The 20,877-nt window shown below is 51.4% G+C and overlaps 1 protein-coding gene across 3 annotated transcripts; it reads right to left on the bottom strand.

Moving 5' to 3' along the window:
* Positions 1 to 1,502: 1,502 nt before the first annotated feature.
* SERPINH1 (serpin family H member 1) lies at positions 1,503 to 17,839 on the bottom strand. 3 transcript variants are annotated; one of them, XM_053312642.1, is made up of 6 exons: positions 17,618 to 17,839; positions 13,691 to 13,734; positions 7,349 to 7,998; positions 6,325 to 6,423; positions 4,381 to 4,613; positions 1,503 to 3,061 (listed from the first exon to the last, which is right to left on the bottom strand). In XM_053312642.1, the coding sequence occupies exons 3-6, from the start codon at positions 7,974 to 7,976 to the stop codon at positions 2,759 to 2,761; spliced, it is 1,263 nt and encodes a 420-aa protein (XP_053168617.1). In that variant the 5' UTR covers positions 7,977 to 7,998; positions 13,691 to 13,734; positions 17,618 to 17,839; the 3' UTR covers positions 1,503 to 2,758. The 3 variants fall into 3 exon arrangements, with proteins under 3 accessions (XP_053168617.1, XP_053168620.1, XP_053168618.1); XM_053312645.1 differs by lacking the exon at positions 17,618 to 17,839 and adding an exon at positions 16,967 to 17,239; XM_053312643.1 differs by lacking the exon at positions 13,691 to 13,734.
* Between the last annotated feature and the right edge of the window lie 3,038 nt (positions 17,840 to 20,877).

Raw genomic sequence — 20,877 nt, forward strand, 5'->3', positions numbered from 1 at the left:
CGGAAGCCATGCTGGCTCACTCCCAGCAGGGCCTGTTCTTCTAGGTGCTTTACAATTTTATCCTTGAGGATGCTTTCCATCAATTTGCCTGGAATGGACGTTAGGCTAACCGGCCTGTAATTTCCTGGATCGCCCCTGGATCCCTTCTTGAAAAAGGGATTCAGTATCCTGTTTCACACACTGGCCCACCAGATGCCACTGGAAGCCTACGGGCAGGATTTGAAAGGGGCATGCCCTCTCTCCTGCTGTTACTCCCCTGCAACTGGTACTCAGAGGCATCCTGCCTTGGAGGCTGGAGGTGGCCTATAGCCCTCTGACTAGTAGCTGTTGACAGACCTCTCCTCCATGAAGTTAACCAAACCCCTCTTAAAGCCATCCAGGTTGTTGGCTGTCACCACATGTGGCGGCACCATAGCTTTGTATAAAAGAGTTAGGATATTAGCAGTTTCAATCCCCTTCCTAATAGTTAAAAAAATGAGATTGGCCTTTTTCACACCTGCCGTGCATCATGTTGACGTTTTCAACAAGCTGTCCGCCACAACACCAGGATTTCTCTCCTGGTCAGTCAACTGACAGCTCAGACCCCATCAGCATATATGTGAAGTTGGGTTGTTGTAGGGGTGGTTTGGTCCCCCACCCCCCAATATGCATCACTTTACACTTGCTAACAGTGAACTGTGTCTGCCATTTTTCTCCTCACAGCCCCGTCTGCATGCCTCCCTTTTCCAGGAGCAAGCAATAGTTGGGGGGGGGGGGGAAGAGTGTAGGCCCCACACCTCCCAGCCCACTCCCTCCTCTGAGCTGGCACTGCAGTCTGGAAACTACAATTGGTACAGAATGAGGCAGCCAGGCTAGTCTCTGGGACAACCCACAGGGCCCATGTCACACTGGCTTTGAAAGAACTGCACTGGCTACCGATATATTTCAGCGTGAAATATAAAGTGTTGGTTATTACCCATAAAGCCCTCAATGGCCTGGGTCCAGGGTACCTAAGAGAGTGCCTTCTCTGTCACCAACACCATCCTTGCTGCCTCTTAAGGTCATCTGGGGAGGTCCAGTTAGGGTTGCCACCAGCTTGTTTAGTGGCAACTTGGGACTGGGCCTTCTCTGTGGCTGCCCAGTTGAAACAACAGCACCCTCATCTCTGGTTGCTTTTAGGAAGACCCTCAAGAGACACCTGTTTTTTCAGGCTTTTAACTGAAGTTAATCTTAAATTGTTGTTATCCCATGAAATTGTTATAACTTTATTCTTGTAATTTTTTTTACTCTGTTTTATATTGTGTTTAAATTGTGTACACTGCCTAGAGATACTCCGGTGGTATATAAATTTGATAAATAAATGAATCTGTACAAGGGACATCTGTCTGTTCAGGAGAGACGAAGCTCAGACCACCTTAGCTGGGCTGGATTTTGGTGGCCAAGTTTGTTTGCATGGGGTAACTCAAGTCTGAATGTTTGAGAGTGCCTTACCTGTTGGTAAAAATTCAAACCAGAAACACCAATTCACTGAAAAAAATTTTATTGCAAAAATTAAAACTGTCAAAGTTTTGCATAGTACAAGAACTCAAACAGAAAAGATAAAGAGTTTGACACTTGCACCCCTATGATGCAAGACATTCACGATCCCACCACGTCCTCAGTGCCCTCTCCTCTCCCCCCCCACCCCGCATAATGGCACAAAGAGCCTTTGCTGTAGTGCCCATGTCATCGAATGTGGTGTGTCTTTGTGCTTGAAGCATATTTACGGCACAGGTATGCGCACACATGCACATACATCTCCTTTATTCTGAACTAAGAACGCAAAATGCATTTTCCCTACAGGGAACAATCACCACAAGGTGAGAAATCCTGGTATAATCTTCACTTACAGGAAGCATTTATATGCACCTTAAGTGGCGCAGCAGGGAAATGCGTGACTAACAAGCAGAAGGTTGCCAGTTCAAATCCCCACTGGTACTATATCGGGCAGCAGCGATATAGGAAGAAGCTGAAAGGCACTGTCTCACACTATGTGGGAGGAGGCAACAGTAAACCCCTCCTGTATTCTACCAAAGAAAACCAAAGGGGCTTATGGGTGCCAGGGGTCAATATTGACTTGATGGCACACTTTACCTTTCTGCTGTGAGACAGTGAGTGGCCACCTTAGAATGCCATCTGTCAAAGAATGAACCGTATTTTGCGGCCATATCTCTATTTCACATTTAGAAGAGCAGAAAAATGATCTATCACCTGGTGGTGCTTTCCCTGTCAAGGCAACAACCGCACTCTTTATGACACTAGCAAGGTGTAAGGCAGCACGGGCGCTCTCTGTGCTGTGTGCAGAATCTGGAGACAGAAGCCAGGAAGGTGGTGTGTGAAAAGACAGAAACTGCCCCTTAGTGGTCTATGAGGGGAGTGTTTATGGCAGTGCTTTTCAAAGTGAGGTTTGCCAGAGGTTGCTGAACTACAACTCCCAGCATCCCCCATCTCAAATTGTGGCTGGGGATGCTGGGAGTGGTAGTACACCAACCTCTAGCGGACCCCACTTTAAGGTCCACTGGCTTATGGCAATGACTCATTGATGTGTGTCTCCCCCCCCCCCCCATTTATGACTTCTAGATAGTTTCAGACCACAAAAGGCACGTGTACAAGTTCTTGCTCTCCACAGGCCTACATAGCACCAGTTAATTCATCAAGGATACATAGCATCATATCCCTCATTTTAAAAAAAACAACAACCCAACCACACACACACGTGCACGATGTGCTCACACACACGCTACAACTCATCCCGCATTTTGTCGCCTTTGGGCCGCACTAGTCTGCCAATGAAGAGGATGGAATTGGTCTTATTGTCCTTGATGAGGAAGATGAACGGGTGGTCCGCATAGAAGAGCTTGGGGGTCTTCATTTCTTCCCGGCCGTAGATGTCCGCATCAAAGGGGTTCCCCTCCGTGTCCCACTCAAAGGCTACGGCATGGAAGACGTTGGAGAGGTAGAGATCCTTCTTGCCTGAGATTTTGGACAGGTCAGCCTTGTTTTTATCAACGGCCTCCGTTAAGCCGAGATCAGCCAAGTGTTTCTGGAATGAGGAATGGAGACGCCGGGATGTCATAAACACTCATGATTTCAGATGCAGAGGGCAGCATCCAAATTAAACTGGTTGTGACCCAGTCCCACTGAAATGAATGGGACTCAAGTTAGTTTTGACTAACTTGTCTCATTCATTCTATGGGGTTTAATTAGGACTAACTTAATCTGGATCCTGTCCAATATATAGTAAGACTGGTGTTGCTTGTGACCTGTCAAGAGACCCTTCCAGACCATTGGACAAACTGCTGTGATGTCATGTCATGTCATGGAACTTCCTGCAGCACAACAGAGGAAGTAATGAAGCCCAGAAGTATTAAAGGGGGGGGGCACAATAAGAGAAATGGGAAGCTGAGAGAGACCATCACAATAGGGGATGGGGAACTGAGGGAAGGGTTTTTGGCCGTGGGGTTGACTCATACAGGGCCTAGGTACAGGCAGCCAACCTGAGGCTCTCTGGCTGCTGTTGGACTACAAATCCCATCATCCCTAGAGCACATGCAGCAGTGGGTGATGGGAGTTGTAGTCCCAACAGCAGCTGCGGCGCTGCAGGCTGGTCGCTCCTGGCCTAGGGGCAGAACGAAAGGTAGGACGGCCAAGTGGCCAGAGAAGTTGAGGGTTCGGAAGAGAATCAAAGCTGAGGTTGGGTAGCTGGCGGAACAGGGAGGGAAAGGCCTGAGAGAAAGCAGGTACACAGGCAAGGGAAAGAAAGGAGAGGCAGTTTGCTGCTGACAAGAAAACTCAGCAGCGAAAAGGGGTGAGTTGGGGTCAGGGCAAGGACAGCCAGGGGGTTGAAAAATATGCTTCTCATGCAGAAGGGCCCAGATTCAATCCCTCCCACCTACACTTTGGGCTGGGAAAGATCCCTCCCTGGAACCCTGTTGAGATGCTGCCAGTCAGAGCCTGACAATACTGCCAGCGTGTAGTGGTTAGAGTGCTGGACTAGGACTGGAGAGACCCGAGTTCAAATCCCCATTCAGCCATGAGACTAGCTGGGTGACTCTGGGCCAGTCCCTTCTCTCTCAGCCTCACCTACTTCACAGGGTTGTTGTGAAAGAGAAACCTAAGGATGTAGTCCACCGCTCTGGGCTCCTTGGAGGAAGAGTGGGACATAAAATGTAAAAAATAAACAAATTAAATAAATAAACACGGAGACAGACCAGTCTTGCTAGTCAGTGTGGGCCGAGGGCCTAACTCAGCAAGGCAGCTGCGCGTCTCAAGACAGGAGACCAACAGAACGGGAGGGAGCAGCTAGCCTGAAGTGGCCCCTAACCCGCCCCCCCCCCCCGGGCGAAGAGCTGGGCTACTCACATGGAGGTCGTGGCTGACTTCCAGGCTGACCTTGGGCAGGGAGATGGCCACCGCCCGCTTCTTCAGCTGGCCCAGCCAGGCCTTCAGCTGCTCCTGGGTCAGCAGCTTCTCCAGCCGCTCCAGCGGCTCCACGTGGTTCGGCATGATGAAGATCATGCTGGAGAGCTTGTGCGCCAGCGGCATCTCCACGATCTGCAGCTTCTCCGCTTCGTCGCTAAAGTGGTTGTAGAAGCCTGTGAAAGACGGGAGGCCTCACCATCAGAGGGAGGAGCAGCCAGCCAGGGGCAGGAGAGCTGTGCACGCTCCCGCTTGGCGGTGGGGTGTACGCAGAGGGCAAGCGGGCGGGGGGGGGGGGCAGAGTGACTGGGTGGGAGCCAGGTAGGTTGGGTGCCGCCAACCCACAGCCTGGGCCCAGCGTTTCGACAGAAAGGATCCCACCCAGCTCCCACCCAATCACCGTATTTTCGCGGCTATACCCCGCCCATGGAAAGGAGAGCTGGTCCTGTGGTCGCAAATATGAACTGTCCCCTTCACTAAGCAGGGTCAGCCCTGGTTTGCATTTGAATGGGAGACAACTACATGAGTGTAGTAGGGATGCTCTGGGAAGAGCCTCTGCCTGCCTGCATGCAGAAGGTCCCAAGCTCCCTCCATGGCAGCGTCTTCAAGATAGGGCTGAGAGAGAGACGCCTGCTGACAACCTTGGAGGAGTCACTGCCAGTCTGGGTAGACAACCCTGTGTGATATGGACCCAAGGTCTGACTCGGTAGAAGGCAGCTTCCTATGTTCTTCCTTCCAAAGGGCCGCAGGAATTGCATGGAATTTCCGAGTGGCTGTTGGCCATTCAGAAATCCAATGCATTCCATGGCCATTTGGAAGCAACCAGAGCTCTCCTTAGATGTTCCCTGTCACTCTTTCTAGACATTTTCCAAAGCGCCTGCCTGCCTGCATGCATGCAGAAGGTTCCAAAAGGGCTCAGAGAGACTCCCGCCTGCAAGCTTGGAGAAGCCGCTGCCGGTCTGTGAAGATGATCCTGAGCTAGAGGGTCCAATGGTCTGACTCAGCAGCTTCCAATGAAGATTCCACCCCTGCCTAGAGTGTGCAGGTCATTCGTGTCAACATTCACAGTCAAATGGAGCGCCCACACCCAGCTGGTTCTGCGCAGGAGCATGGGGCTATGGAGCATGCCCAGAGGGGGGAGCATGGCCGTGGCAAGTGGGAAGAATACTGCCCTGCCAGCAGGGGTGGCGAGGGGGGGAGGAACGCGGCCAGCTTCAGCAGGAGAGGAACAGGATGGCGGCCTGTGCTCATGTATTGCTAGAGAGCCTGCACACCTTTAAGTTCCTGCCCCTGCTTGTTTGCAAACAATGAAGAACCCAGGGGTTATTTATAGGCACAGAAGGACAGTACTCTCCCCTTCTCCTACCTCAAACTTGGCAAAGAGTTTTGTTTTGCAAAGTTTTGCAAACTTGTCTTAATGGTTTTTATCACGCTGCAAACCACCCGGAGCCATTTTGGAAGGGTGGTATACAAATCTAATAAATAATAATAAACATGCGACTGCCCATCCAGAGGGCACATGTCTCTCCTACCCTCCGCCCCTGTGTAGGGTCTTGAGAACAGCCCTCTAGTCACCCAACTTGTCAGCTACTCATGCCCTAGTAGTTCAGCTTCTATCTTCTATCCTATCCAGTAGTGCCCTAGTAGTAGTAGTAGTAGTAGTAGTGCAGGCATGTGCTCACCAGGGGGTGGCAACGGGGGGGGGGGGGCTGGCATTTGGCCTCCTGTCTCAGGCTTGGGCTACCACTGACTAGATACCAAGAGTGGGGTGCTGGTGGGTCTCACCAACTCAAACATTAGCAAGAAGTGTAGAAGGTCGGCCATCGTCTGTGGGGAAAACAAGAATTCTGGAATGAATTCTGTCTCAAGCTCAGGCACTCTTCTTACCTGTGCGGTGCATCATGGGAACGGCCACTGTGAAGGAGCGGGTGACCATAAAGCCACGGTTGTCCACCATTTTGTGATGAAACCTTTCGTCCCAGTGAGCTGTAAGGGAGGAGGGATGAGGGATGACTGGTTAGCAACAGAAAGGGTTGGGTTGTCTTATCACACATGTCTGCTCTAATCCCACTACCTAGGGGTTTTCACACTTGGGCCTCCAGATGTCATCGGACTACAACACCCATTATCCACAATGGCCAAAGGCTATCATCCACTGCTGCATCACACACAAGAATAGAACATCTGAGGCAGCCGTAAACCGATCCTTAGTGGTCCTCTGATCTCCTTATTGGCTAAACACCTTTACTGACAACAAGAGTTATATTTTCGGACCACACATGTAGTTCTGTTGCGGTCCGACAATGTAACTATATGCGAAATAACAACAGTTATATTGTCAGGGTATATGCCGGACCCCATTTGCCTATGCAAACCTGCCAGGGCCCTGCGTTCATCATCTCAAGCCCTGCTTGTGGCCCTGCCATAGATATTTATATCTCTGTAAACTGCTTTGGAAACTTTTGTTGACAAGCAGTATATAAATATTCGTCGTATTTGCATTGACCGAGATTCAGTTGGCAGGGACAAGTGGCAAGGCCTCCTTGGTTGTGGCCCCTGGGCTATGGAATGCCCCCCCCGAAAAACCCCACCACACTCCCTCCCTTAGGGTTTTTTAAAAAAAGACTTCAAAACCCATCTGTTTAGAGAGGCCTTTTAAATCTTTGAATTATAAACTGTTGGACTTTTTGTTTCATCTTCATTGGGTTCTTATTTGTAATTGGGTTTGTAATTGATTTTATTCTAGGCTGTGTTTTGTTTTATAAATAATATAACTAACTTTAGATTACTTTTACTGCTGGGAGCCGCCCCGAGCAGTATTTTAATGGAGGGTTGGGGTAGAAATATTTTAAATAAAGAAAAAGAAAATAAATCAATCTTAAAAACACGCAAGAAGTCGGAAGCCACTCACGTTTGAAGAACATGGCGTTGACAATCAAGGCCCCGTCTGTCTTCTCCACATCTTTGGTGAGCTCGGGCAGTTTCCCGTCGGTGGTCTGGGCCACCCACTCGTTGATGGACTTCAGCGCGCTCCGCTTGTCCCGGAAGTTGATCTTGGAGTGCTCGTAGTTGTAATGCTTCTTGCTGCTCTTGACAAAGTCGTCGGCGAAGCTGACGGAGCTGGGTCCGTACAGGCGGCTGCCGATTTTCCAGGTGACGTTGCGGCGGCTGGCGTTGCTCACCTCGCTCAGCAGCTCCGACAGGCCGCTGTGCACGTAGTCGTCGTTCAGTTTGTCGGCGCTGAGCAGGGCTTTGGCTTGGGAAGCGGTGGAGGCCTTGCCGCCCAGGGAGACCAGCCCAAGGGAAGACGCCACCACCACCGGCGAGACCAAGATGTTCTCCATGTTCTTGTCCTTGGCCATCACGTGGTAGAGGTTGAAGGCCAGGGTGGCACTGCGGTCGGCCAAGGCGGTCGCCTTATCGCTCAGCTTCTTGCCTTCCGGAGTCGCAGCCTTACCACTGGCCTTCTTGTCTTCCGATGGCACCGCGGAGGCCAAAACGCCGAACACGAGGAGTCGGGTCACCCACATGATTTCCATGGTAACCGGGAACTATCTGAGCCTACAATGAAGCAGACGGGCCACGGATCAATTCTCTCTGCCTCATTCTTACTCCAACTAGCAGGCCACGCCGGGGGTGCTCAAACGTGGGTCCCCAGGTGATGTGGGACTACAACTCCCATTACCGCCACCCACAACGGCCTTTGGCTGGGGATGATGGGAGCTGTAGTCCAACATCTGGAGACACAAGCCTGAGGACCCCTAGGCTGCAAAATACACAGGCAACGAAACCTGGCAGTGCAAATCTATGGGGTAGCCACATCTGTGATGTTGCTGTTGTAGGCGCACAAGCAGCTGCCTTATCCTGAGTCAGACGCTTGGTCCACCTAGCGCAGTGTTGTCTGCACTGGCTGGCAGCAGCTCTCTAGTTGCAGGTGGGTCTTTGCGAGCCCTACCTGGAGAGGCTGCCAGGGACTAGATCTGGGGCCTTCTGCATCCAAAGCATGTGGCCTGCCACTGGACTATACAGTCCTTCCTCTAAACAGCACAGGTGGCATAGGACGCTGCCTTCCTACATCAACCTCTGCTCCAGCCAGGTCCGTCTTGTCTAGTCCAGCTCTCCAGGGTTTCAGACAGGGGTCTTCCTCCAGTTCTACTTGAAGAGACTGGCAGGGGCTGGCACACAGAGCCATTGATGCGCCAGTGTAGTTAACCCTGGGGAACTGGGCAAAGAGACACCTTTTTAACATAGTGATTCTCTTGATTGAGCAGGGGGAGAGCAACTGGCCCTATCCATCCCCAGCATAGCACCCCTCCAGTGGCTGTTGCTGGTGTCTATCTGATGTTGCTTTTTGGATTGTGAGCCCTTTGGGGACAGGGAGCCATCTTATTTGTTTATTATTTATTTATCAATGGAAACTGCTTAGGAAACTTTTGTTGAAAAGCGGCATATAAACTGTTGTTGTTGTTGTGAGCAGCCTAACAGAGCTTCCCAACTAAATGCAATGGGGAAGCTGCCATTTTTGACACTCTCCCCACGACAACCCCGCCCCGTGCCACCTGAAAATATGTCCCTGAAGGTTTTGCAGCCCTTGGGGACACATTTCCAGGTGGCACAGAAGGCTTCCTGGGGAAGGCATCAAAAATTACTTCTACTTATCACAGAGATGGATTCCAGCCTCGTTTTCCTCCATGAGATGCTACTTTTCTACATGCAGTGAACAGTAGCTGATGGGGTCTTGTTTTTCAACAGACATTCTAACTTTCGTGGTATTGGAAGAAATGGACTTCAGGGTTGCTTGAGAAGATATTCACTGAATCATCCTGATAGCATGGCAAATCAGCTACTAGCCTAAGGCTATGGGGCAAAATTGCAGTGATCTTTCAATGTTCTTCTAGCATGGCAGGCTGCACTTCCCCACACAGCCACAAGAGGGAACTCTTGAACGCTCTGAAAGCTTGAATCAATGAAACACATTTTCCCACTGAATCAAAACATTCTCCTCTCATTCTTGCAACTGAAAATAAAAATATTTTATTTTATATGTGAACAAAGTAAGGATGACTTGCCCACAGAGGAGCCTGTGCTTCTGCAGGAGTCTGTATTCTGAGCCTGTCTCCTGACGGCAAGGCAAGTTCAGAGCAACATAAGAACAGCCCTGCTGGATCAGGCCCAAGGCCCATCTAGTCCAGCATCCTGTTTCTCACAGTGGCCCACCAGATGCCGCTGGAAGCCACAGGCAGGAGTGGAGGGCATGCCTTCCCTCCTGCTGTTAGTCCCCTGCAACTGGTACTCAGAGGCATCCTGCCTCTGAGGCTGGAGGTGGCCTGTAGCCATCCGACTAGTAGCCATTGATAGACCTCTCCTCCATGAAGTGATCCAAACCCCTCTTAAAGCCATCCAGGTTGTTGGCTGTCACCGCATCCTGTGGCAGAGAGTTCAACAAGTGGAACATGTATTGTGTGCAACAATACTTCCCACTGGCAACTCATGCAGAGATGCAACCAACCTCCTGAGGGCGGGGAAATGTTGCTGTGTCTCTGCCCAGAGAGCAGTTCAATGACTCAAGTCAGACACGATGCAGGGACACAGCAGAACTGTTCGCCCTAGCTGGAGGCTCATGGAAAGCTGGCCAAGCCTGAGCAGCAACTCATCCAGAGCTCTAACAGGCAGCCTCCTTTGAGAGTGAGCCCTTTGGGCTCATGGGAAGTATTATTTACTCAGCCTATCCCCTTGTGGCATACTGGGTTCCCCTCTCAGGAAAAGCCATCTGGGAATTTCAAAAAGGCTTCGGTATAATAAAATTTGGAAATGACTCCCATATGTTGAAAATGGAAAACCAATGCAGACCTTTCGGGGGGGGGGGGGGGACTACAAAAGCAAGCCAACTCAGAACAAGAGTTGTGCTTTGCTTCTAACATAAGGGGAGCTGGAGTGGCTCAGAGACCCGTCTGCTGACCTGGACAATCTACGATGCACTTGATCTGGTGTGAATTCTGCCCTTGAAAACCTGCTGGGTTGAGTTCCTGGTGAGTCCCAGCTGTACGCCTCTGTCAATCTAAAGGCTACCCAACATGTCACTTCCCTGTAGACAAATTCAGGCAGGACAGGTCTATCAATGGCTACTAGTCTGGTGGCTGTGGGCCATCTCCCGCCTCAGAGGCAAGATGCCTCTCAATCCCAGTTGCAGGGGAGCAAGAGCAGGAGAGAGGGCATGCACAGACCTCTTGCCTGGGGGCTCCTCGGGGGCATCTGGTGGGCCACTGTGGGAAACAGGGTGCTGGACTGGATGGGCCTCCTTGGGCCTGACCCAGCCGGGCCGTTCTTATGAATCCGCAAACCCATGCTCCAGATCCCAGTAGCTGTGGCTTCTGACTTGTTGGGCACGTCTCTCTTTCCGGCTGGTTTTGTGAGTCCACCACCTTCGGGCATGGAAGAAACTGCCGGTTCTTTGGAAGCAGGGGGGCCTGTCTGTTCTGCCTAAGTCCAGCGTTCCCAGCTGTGGGCGCTTGTCACAATGAGGACGCAAATGAAGAGAAGATAAACTGGGCAAGAGGGCCTGCTTGACGGCCCCTTCCCCAGCTGTCTCTATGGGGGAGGAAACAGCAAGAGTCCTTTGTGTCTCTTCATCCCATGCAGGGCTGAACCAGTGGGCCGGCCTGTTAGGAACATAGGAAGCTGCCTCCTACTGAGTCAGACCTTTGGTCCATTTAAGTCAGTATTGCCTGCACTGACTGGCAGCAGCACTCCAAGGTTTCAGGCAGTCGTCTTTCCCAGCCCTACCTGGAGATGCTGCCAGGGATTGAACCTGGGACCTTCTGCATGCCAAAGGAAGATGCTCTTCCACTGAGCTATGGCCCCATCCCCTAAGGCGAACATTTTACAATGCTCAGTCTCCTATCCAAATACAAACCAAGGCAGACCCCGCTTAGCAAAGGGGACAATTCACACTCGCTGCCCCAAGACCAGCTTTGATCCCTACTGATGGCCACCCTTTCTCATTTCAAAGTAGGAGCTTATTCAAAAGATGAGTTCTCAACCAGGGTATAAAGAATCATCCTGCTGGAGGTACAAAAGTCGCCCCAAGCAATGTTATCTCTCTAATCTAGTTCTCAAGCCTGAAGCCCCAGATGGTGTTGGACTACAGTTCCCATAGTCACCACCACCACCACCATGGCCTTTGGCTATTGTAGCAGGGGATGATGGGAGTGGTTGCCCAACATATCTGAGGAGCCAAGTTTGAGAAGCCCTAGACTAGTGGTATAGCAATGAATCCCCAGATGTTGTTCTGGCCATTGCTATGGGCGATGATGGGAGTTGTAGTCCAGCATCAGTCGAGCATCCAAGGCTGAGAACTCCTTGAGACCATTTGAGACTGCCTGGCCCTTGCGTCCCACGGCTATTTCAAATGCACATTTTTCTTCTATGAGCAAATCTGGGTGGCAGCCAAGATCTCAGCCACCAGCATCCTGGGGCACCCTGCCAAGGCCCGGGACTCCGCTACGTTCTCTTTATGCAGCAGAAAAGAGCCGGCAGTCAGGGATGAAGCACAGCAAGGGGAAGGGCGGACCCAGCGGGAGCCCTGACATCCCAGGCAGGGAGGGAAAACAGCCACGTAGGCAGCGGCAAGCCAAGGAACTCTGCAATTACCCCCCGGAAATGACAGAGCCTCAAGCATGGAGCTAATTCATAGTTTCCAGCAACACCAATCATTAAGTCTTTTTATTTTTAAAAAGCACAGTGGAGGGGAGGTTGAAGATCCAAAAGCCTCTCAAGTTAAAAGCCTGCTTCCAAGGGAAAGAGTTCTGACCGCCAGATCATTGGCCCACCCAGCTCGGGACTGTCTGCACCAGGGGTGGGCAAACTTGCCCCCCCGCCAGATGTTTCTGGACTACAACTCCCAGCATCCCCAGCCACCATTTACTGTGGCTGCAGGATATGGGCATTGCAGCTGTTGCAGCGAGAGGGCCAGGTTTACTCAGCCCTGGTCTACACTGACTGGCAGTGGCTTCTTCAAGGTCTCAGCCCCACCTGGAGATGCTGCCAGGGATCGAACCTGGGACCTTCTGCATGCAAAGCAGACGCTTTCCCACTGAGCTACAGGCCCATCCCTGAAGGGCATCAAAAAGCTAGACTGATAAACAGCAGGGCTTAACATCCCAGCAGTAACCGACTTCATTTTTGCCCCCATCTCCTGCTGCCAACCACGCTGGAGAGCCAGCGTGGTGTAGTGGTTAGAGTGCTGGACTAGGACCGGGGAGACCCGAGTTCAAATCCCCATTCAGCCATGAAACTAGCTGGGTGACTCTGGGCCAGTCACTTCTCTCTCAGCCTAGCCTACTTCACAGGGTTGTTGTGAAAGAGAAACTCAAGTATGTAGTACACCGCGCTGGGCTCCTTGGAGGAAGGAGGAAGAGTGGGATATAAATGTAATAATAATAATAATAATAATAACAACCCGCTCTGAAGCAACTGTATTTTTAATCCCATAGCAACAGACTTCTCCATCACCTGAACTGAAAACGTTCTCCAATAGTTGATATCAGCAATAAAGCCAGAACTCAATGGGAAATTAACCGGGCTAGCTATGCAGGCAATACAGAAGTGAGTAATTTATCACTGAAGTTATTCCTGGGGGAGAAAACTGCTATTTAAGAGCGTAAAGCCCTATTCCGACATTATGTTGTACGAGTGTACAGGAATCTGCTGCACACTTGTACATGCCTTTGTGTGAATGAGCGCACCTGTGTTCACTTTAGGGACAGAATTTAGGGTCAAAAACAGGGGGAGGCCATCAGCTCCATGCCTCGCTGGTGAACATCCAAGGAGTATCTGAGAACAGGATGGTAGACTAGATCAGGAAATCTCCACCTTGGGGCCCCAGATGCTGCAGGACGACAACTTTCATCATCCCCAGTCACAATGGCCTTTGTGGCAGGGGATGATGGGAGTTATAGTCCAACATCTGGGGACCCAAGGTTGAGACATTCTGGACTAGAGGGACCTCTTGTCTGACTCTGTGATGCTCCTGGGCAAAGCAATCTCCTAAAGATGCTTGGGACCAGGATACCCGGCCTGAAGACAGAGATGCTGGAACACAAAGTCCACGGATACTTCTTTGAAATCTAAGATCCTAGCATTCTAAACCACTTTATGGGCACCAGTTCATTATGAGCTAGGCAGTTAGCCCTGGGTATTATTTCCATTTTGATGTATAAGTGTGTAGGGTTTTTTTCTCTTCTTCTAAAGGTACCTTGAAACTTTTTCTTAGTGTGGTCAACGTTTGCCTTTTTCATTCTGAAAGAAAACAGATAAATAAGATAGTTCCCTCGAAAACCTCAGAAGGCTTTTCAGAACAGAACAACAGGATGTCTAGCAATTGCACTCATGTGTAAGGAGGCTGGGAAGGGGGAAATCCTAAGGCCCTGAAGGTGTGGGGTTAATTTTTTTACCTCCAAAAACATTAGTTTCTGACATTCTACACAGCATTCAGTGTGCATTTTAACAGTTGCCCAAGAGTGCCCCTGCACAAAAACACAATACATGCAGAAATGCAGATACAGTGGAAGGCCCCTGAGAATAATTATTTCCAAGACACGAATGCATCCATGCAATTTTTGTATTTTGTGCAAGAGTGCTCTTATGCAACTGTGTGCCCATTCTGTTAAAACACACCCAGAACATGGTGCAGTATGCCAGCCATTGCGCCTAGATCACAGGATTGTGGGTTTTTTGTTTTTTTTAAAACCTGCATCCTCCTCTGTGCTGCTTTGCATAATCCCTCCCCCTGCAACACACTGCAATGACATCACAGCAGGATGTGGGTAGGGCTTCCAGGGCAGTGGGAGGAGCAGCATCATTATGTAGGTGGAGCCTGCAGCTATGGAACTCTCAAGGTAATACATTTGTGTGGGGGGAGAAGACCAGCCGGACATTACCAGAATCGTTATTTTTCAAACCTGACAGTTATAATGAGATTTGGGTTTGCCAGTCCTGATGGTGATTTTCCACTTTCAACATTTTAATCTATCCTCTAGGAAACCAGTTAGCTAGCTACCATTTTAGAGACTAGAAGTGTGAGCTCAGTAAGATATTCCGCTTAGGGGATGGAGCTGCTCTGGGAAGAGCATCTAGGTTCCATGTTCCCTCCCTGGCGGCATCTCCAAGATAGGGCTGAGCGAGACTCCTGCCTGCAACCTTGGAGAAGCTGCTGCCAGTCTGTGTAGACAATACTGAGCTAGATGGACCAATGGTCTGACTCAGTATATGGCAGCTTCCTATGTTCCTAGACATCAAAATATGAGCACAATTTAAGGTGTGCAGTCATTAGTTTTCATGCATTTAAATATTCACATGCAAACTGCCCCCTCATTTCTACGATCCCTTCCAGACTGGTGCCAATTGAAGCAGATGATAAAACTTTTTCTAGCAGAGCAGCCAGACTGGAAAACGTACAAATCCACCTCTGGTGGCTGAGATCACAAATCCAACTCCTTAAGCAAACTTCGGTCCTCAGATATTGTTGGGCTACAACTCCCATCAGCCCCAACCACAATGCCCCAAAGCCACTGACTGGGGCTGCTGGGAGCAGACTAGAGCCTCTGGCTTAATGGGTTGGCTTTCCCCCATCTCCGGTCGGCTGTTGTATAACCGAGCAGCCTGCTTTCGTCCACAGCTGATCCCACATGCCACGTAAGCAAGAAGGGACCATTCTGCGCCAGCGAGAGCAGCTGCATCAGAAGACCCGGGGCTCAGAATAGCATCAAGGCCAGAGACAATCCGCACCACTTCTTCATCAAGGAGGCCAAATTCTGCGTTCCAGAGAGAGATCACTTTCCCTCCACATTTTGCAGGAGTTCAATGTCCCTCACTTGGCAACTGCAAAATCTGGAATTTCATGCAGTTCCGATTATTTTGTCAAAAAGCTGGGGGGTGCAGGGAGCAAGACAGAAGTCCCGTTTGAAACCAGCGATATCTTTGCCCTTTGCCCCTTTGCCGAGTCAGCCTCAGATACAGCTGGGATTTTTGCCACACTTTCCTTTCAGTCATCATAAGGGTGAGAAGCTTGCTTTCTTTTTAAAGACCAAATTCACACTTCTGCGTTCTGCACTGGATTTTAGATTTAACTTGTGGGATGTGCACACAGGATCTTTTCAGCTACCAAGATCAAATTCATGCACCCTGAAACACAGTTTTTGGGTTCGCAGAGAACTCCAACAATGCAGGAGCTGTATTTCAGCAAAGAAGAGGCATCTTGTTAATTTCACAGGGGTACAAATGCACACTTCCCTCTAAAGCCAGCATGGTGTGGTGGTTCGAGTGCTGGACTAGGACCAGGGAGATGCAAGTTCAAATCCCCATTTAACCTCATGAGATTTGCTGGGCGACTCTGGGCCAGTCACTTCTCTCTCAGCCTAACCTACTTCACAGGGTTGTTGTGAGGAGAAACTGAAGTATGTAGTACACCGCTCTCTGGGCTCCTTGGAGGAAGAGCGGGATATAAAATGCAAATGAAATAAATAAAATAAAATAAAATTAAGCTGCTGACCTAGGGGTCCCTGCTTTCTGAAGCGTCTTCATTGCCTTTCAAAGTGTTTCTCCTGATCACGGGAACCCTGGGCTCCCAAGGTGAAAAGGGAGGCCAGGTCTCCTAGACAGACAGTCTCCAAGGGTTGAGTCACACCAGCATTTCAAAGCATGATGGAATTCATCCCAAGCGGACTTTCCCCCCCCCCCTGCCCCCCACTAGATCTGCTTGTCGAAACTGGTCTTGCAAAAGAGACTAGACTTTTTGTAACCTTGTTCCATCAACTCGCTTCTCTGCACACGCGTTTCCGGAGATCCTGGGTTACAATGTGTGGACTCCCTTGAAGCATTCAAGAGAGACCCGCTTAACGGGAAAGACACGGCGGGTGGGGGGGGGGGCAGTTGTGTCCACTTAAAAGTGGCTCCAAATTGGTTCTGCAAAAGTGGCCCGAAGCAGAGGAGGGCGGCGAAATAGATGGGGAACCCGGAGGGAGGGAGAGAGGCACAACCCTGCTCCGGCCCTCCCCGTCCTATAAAGCCAGGGGTTCTCCGCAGTCAAAGGCCGAGTCCCCGAGAGCCCCCCCCCGCCCGAAGGGGCGCACGGCAGAACCTCTCCGGGGCCGCGCTCCCCGCAGCGCACAAGGAAGGCGCCCTATATTGGGTGTGCGGGGGGGGGGGGCTGGGCACCCGAGGAGCTGCGCGCCGCCGGCCTCCCCCTTGCCCCCCCCGCCCCCTTTGCCGGGGTGGGCGCTTGCTGCCAGGCGCTCTTCTTCTCCTAAAAAGGCGACACCCAAAGGGTCGTCGCCTGCTCGCCACCGGGACGGGACGGGAGGGGGGCGCATTGGCGGGCGGCTGCAGCCCTTGCGCGGGGCGGGTTAGCAGAGTCCGATTCCTAAGCACCCCAAGGGGGAGGGCTTCACCACCCACGCCCCCTCCTCCTTCAGGCTGCATGATGCACTCCGAATTCACCCCCGCGCGCGCGCCCACCTCCCAACCCACTAACCAACGCCAAGCCGACCAGCTCTCCAACGCCAAGCGGGGGACTCGTGCCGGGGAGACGTTCTCCTGCGCAAGACCCAGGGGGGCGGCAGGCGCAGGGCTGGCGCAAGAGAACTTCCCGCCGGAGGGGCACTCCGCGCTGGCTGCCCGAGAGGGAGATCCGCTTCCCTCGCCGCCGGGCCCCCCTCGGGCAAAACGGCTCCAGACGCCAGCCGACGCGCTGTCGGGGGCGCCCCCGATGGGCACCCTGGACGTGCAGGGGTCTCTCCAGGCATTGGCAAGCCCCTCCCCTCCCCGCCAGGAGACGCTGGGAAGCAGCCCTGCAGCTTTTCCTGGCTTGGCGGATGATGTTGTGACGAGATATTGGAGAACGGTTTAATTAAAAAAACACACCGCCCCGAATAACAGAGCTGGTGGCGGTGCTAAAAAGCATGCAGCGGGTTGCATTGGTGCAGCCCGATCGGGGGTGGGCCCCTTCCCCGCAAAGTCAGCCACGCCAGGCGGACGGGCCCCTCTGCTCTCCGGTCGGTGCATGCGGAGGAGGGTCGCAGGTTCGCAGCCCCCGGCCGCCTGCCCCTGGGAGGCCCGTCCTTCCAGGCTCTAAGCAGAGGTCCCCCTCCGCGTCCCCTTTCTCGCAAGTAGACGCCATCCTCACCTGGTGGGGGGCTCGAACTTGCGGCCCGGAGGGTGGCTGGCGAAGAAGCGGGCGGGCGGGCGCTCGGGCCGAGGCGCAACGCAGGCGTGTGCTACTTGTTCTGCAAGATCTGCTCCCCGGCCAGCGGCGTGCCCTTTCTGCGAGCTGCTCCGCGCCGGAGGGGGCTATATAAGCAAACCAGAGAAACTTCTGGAAAGTTGCGGGGCGTTGGGGGGGGGGGGGGGCAAGTTCTCCCAACGCGTCTTTGACTTCAACGGAGCAGCAGCCCGCCGTCCCTCCCACCGGCCAAGGCTTGCTCGCACCTCTGCAGGGTCCTACTAACACCCGGGTTCCAGGAAATCGGGTCTCTGCAGCTGACGCCGCGGGGACGGGCGGTGAGAAATATGCCCACCGGCCCTCACTAGGTTCAACAGGAGCACCTTTCATCTGTGATGGGCGAGCCTCAAAGAAGCCCCGCTACGTTCGACCACACTCCTACAACCAGTGCACAGTTGTACATAGGTGCAGATAACATAAGAACAGCCCTGCTGGATCAGGCCCAAGGAGGCCCATCTAGTCCAGCATCCTGTTTCGCACAGTGGCCCACCAGATGCCGCTGGAAGCCACAGACAGGAGTTGAGGGCATGTCCTCTCTCCTGCCATTACTCCCCTGCAACTGGTACTCAGAGGCACCCTGCCCTTGATGCTGGAGGTGGCCCACAGCCCTCCGACTAGTAGCCATTGATAGACCTCTCCTCCATGAAGTCATCCAAACCTCTCTTAAAGCCATCCAGGTTGCTGCTGTCACCACGTCCTGTGGCAGAGAGTTCCACAAGTGGATCACGCGCTGTGTGGAAAAGTACTTCCGTTTGTTGGTCCTAGACCTCCTGGCAATCAATTTCATGGAGTGACCCCTGGTTCTAGTGTTGTGTGAGAGGGAAAAGAATCTCTCTCTCTCCACTTTCTCCACGCCGTGCATGATTTTATAGACCTCTATCATGTCTCCCCGCAGTCGTCTTTTTTCTAAACTAAAAAGCCCCAGGTGTTGTAGTCTTGCCTCATAAGCAAGGTGCTCTAGGCCCCTGATCATCTTGGTTGCCCTCTTCTGCACCTTCTCCAGTTCTGCAATGTCCTTTTTAAGATGTGGTGACCAGAATTGTACGCAGTACTCCAAGTGTGGTCGCACCATAGTTTTGTATAAGGGCATTATAATATTAGCCGGTTTATTTTCAATCCCCTTCCTAATGATCCTTAGCATGAAATTGGCCTTTTTCACCGCTGCCGCACATTGAGTCGACACTTTCAACGAGCTGTCCACCACAACCCCAAGATCCCGCTCCTCGTCCGTCACCGACAGCTCGGATCCCATCAGCGTATACTTGAAGTTATATTAGATCTGCACACAGGTACAGTAAGGGAGGGGCATACATATTGCAAATAAGCACACACATCGTTTAAATTGCAAAGCAATTTAACTACACTGAAAAAAATTAGGGGGGAAATCCCACATGTGACCTTTTTACCCATCCCAGCCGGGAACACAAGGGAAGTAAAGGGTGTGCCATCGATTTCGACTGCTGGCGCCCACAGAGCCCCATGATTTTCTTTGGTAGAATACAGGAGGGGTTGACCATTGCCATCTCCCGTGCAGTATGAGATGATGCCTTTCAGCATCTTCCTAGATCGCTGCTGCCCAATATATCACCAGTGGGGATTCGAACCAGCAACCTTCTGCTTGTTAGTCAAGCATTTCCCTGCTGTGCCACTTAAGGTGGCTACATGAGGGAGAGAAAGAGTGGCTTATTTTCCATGATGGGAGAATGTTATTTTATTAAATTCATATTTATTTGTTTATTTCTATCTATGTCTATCTATTAATTTTTAGACCACTTCTCAACAAAAAGTTGTCAAAGCAGTTTACATAGAAAAAGGAATGGTCCCCTGTCCCCAAGGAGCTCACAGTTTTCAAAAGACACAACACAACACAACACAACACAAAGCAGACACCAGCCACTCACTGGGCTGCCCTTGAATAGGGACAGTTGATCAGTCCCTGTTTAATATGAATGAGCTGCCACCTGAAAAGATGTCCTTGCATCTCCCAGGGCAGAGCTGTCCAAAGAATATGGGAATGGTGCACATCCGTCCTCACTCTCTGGCTAGGCAGCCTGGCAAAGGTGGGAAAGGGAAGCCAAGCCACACACTGGCACTGTGGATTCCTGAGCATATATACTGTACCTGCCTCAAGATGCATGCTCTCGTCAAGCTTAAGTAGCACAGGCAAGGGAAATGCTAGCAGCAGCCCCTGCAGGGATGCTATAGGTAATTTTGCACCTAAGTAATTTTGGAGCTGGGACCTAAAGGCCTTTGGAGGCTCCCCACCCCACCCCACTGCTGCAAGTTAAGCATCCTCCTCCCACACACTGTGACACACACAATATTTTTAACACGTGGGTTTTTGAGGGCACAAACGGCAACTGAACTCACAAAAATGTAAGAACATAAAACAGGTATATTTCTGCAAGTCCGCATGAGCAGAAGCATTTCAACACGCAAGCATTCCCACCCCACATATTTCTTTCCCCACTCCTCCCTCTGTGACTAAAGCACCCAGTGCAGGTCACGATTGCACTGGGCCGCCTGGTGCAATGCAGTGAATGCACCATCCCGGACAGTCTAAAAAGGATTTGGGGGCTCCCAGGGGGTGTGGAGGCCCTGGACTTTGGCCCCGAAGTCCAGGAGTAGGAACACCTCTGGCTAAAAGGGGTTTCATAGGGACACAGTAGCTCTCTTCCCCTGCTAAATATAAGAGCCACCAGGGAACTGCTAGCAGCAGCCATTGGAGAGAGGCTTGAATAGGGAGAACAAAACAAGGAATCATTTTCAACCAACCAAGCCTACTGCTGAAGGATCTCTTCAAAACCAAGGATTACTCCACACGTCCCTATACAAAGCTGCCAGCCTTGACCTTCATCAGACCGTCTAGTCCAGAGCGATCTACTCTGACTGGCAGCAGCTGTCCTGGATTTCAGGCCTGCTCTCCTGGGCATCATCTTTGAAGCTGGAGATACTGGAAACTGATCCTGGGGCTTAATGCAGGCCAGACAGGTGAGCTATTCACTCACTCTCACTCACTCACTCACACAAATTCCTAGAATTTGGGGTGCAGAATGGCTGGTCTTAAGATTTACCTGAAAGAAGGATTAATTAAGAGGGGAATCTCTTGTTCAGGTTAATAGCATCTTGAGTCCAGGCTGGTCTAAGCCTTGATGCACATGATC

The sequence above is a fragment of the Hemicordylus capensis genome, chromosome 3 (genome assembly GCF_027244095.1).
Source record: "Hemicordylus capensis ecotype Gifberg chromosome 3, rHemCap1.1.pri, whole genome shotgun sequence".
NCBI classification, from domain to species: domain Eukaryota; kingdom Metazoa; phylum Chordata; class Lepidosauria; order Squamata; family Cordylidae; genus Hemicordylus; species Hemicordylus capensis.

Coding starts and splice junctions, on each gene's coding strand:
- SERPINH1 (XM_053312643.1), bottom strand. CDS start 7,976: ATGGAAATCATGTGGGTGACCCGACTCCTCGTGTTCGGCGTTTTGGCC. Junction 6,424..7,348: donor CAACGCCATGTTCTTCAAAC/GTGAGTGGCTTC, acceptor CCTCCCTTACAG/CTCACTGGGACGAAAGGTTT. Junction 4,614..6,324: donor TCCCATGATGCACCGCACAG/GTAAGAAGAGTG, acceptor CGTCTTTCACAG/GCTTCTACAACCACTTTAGC.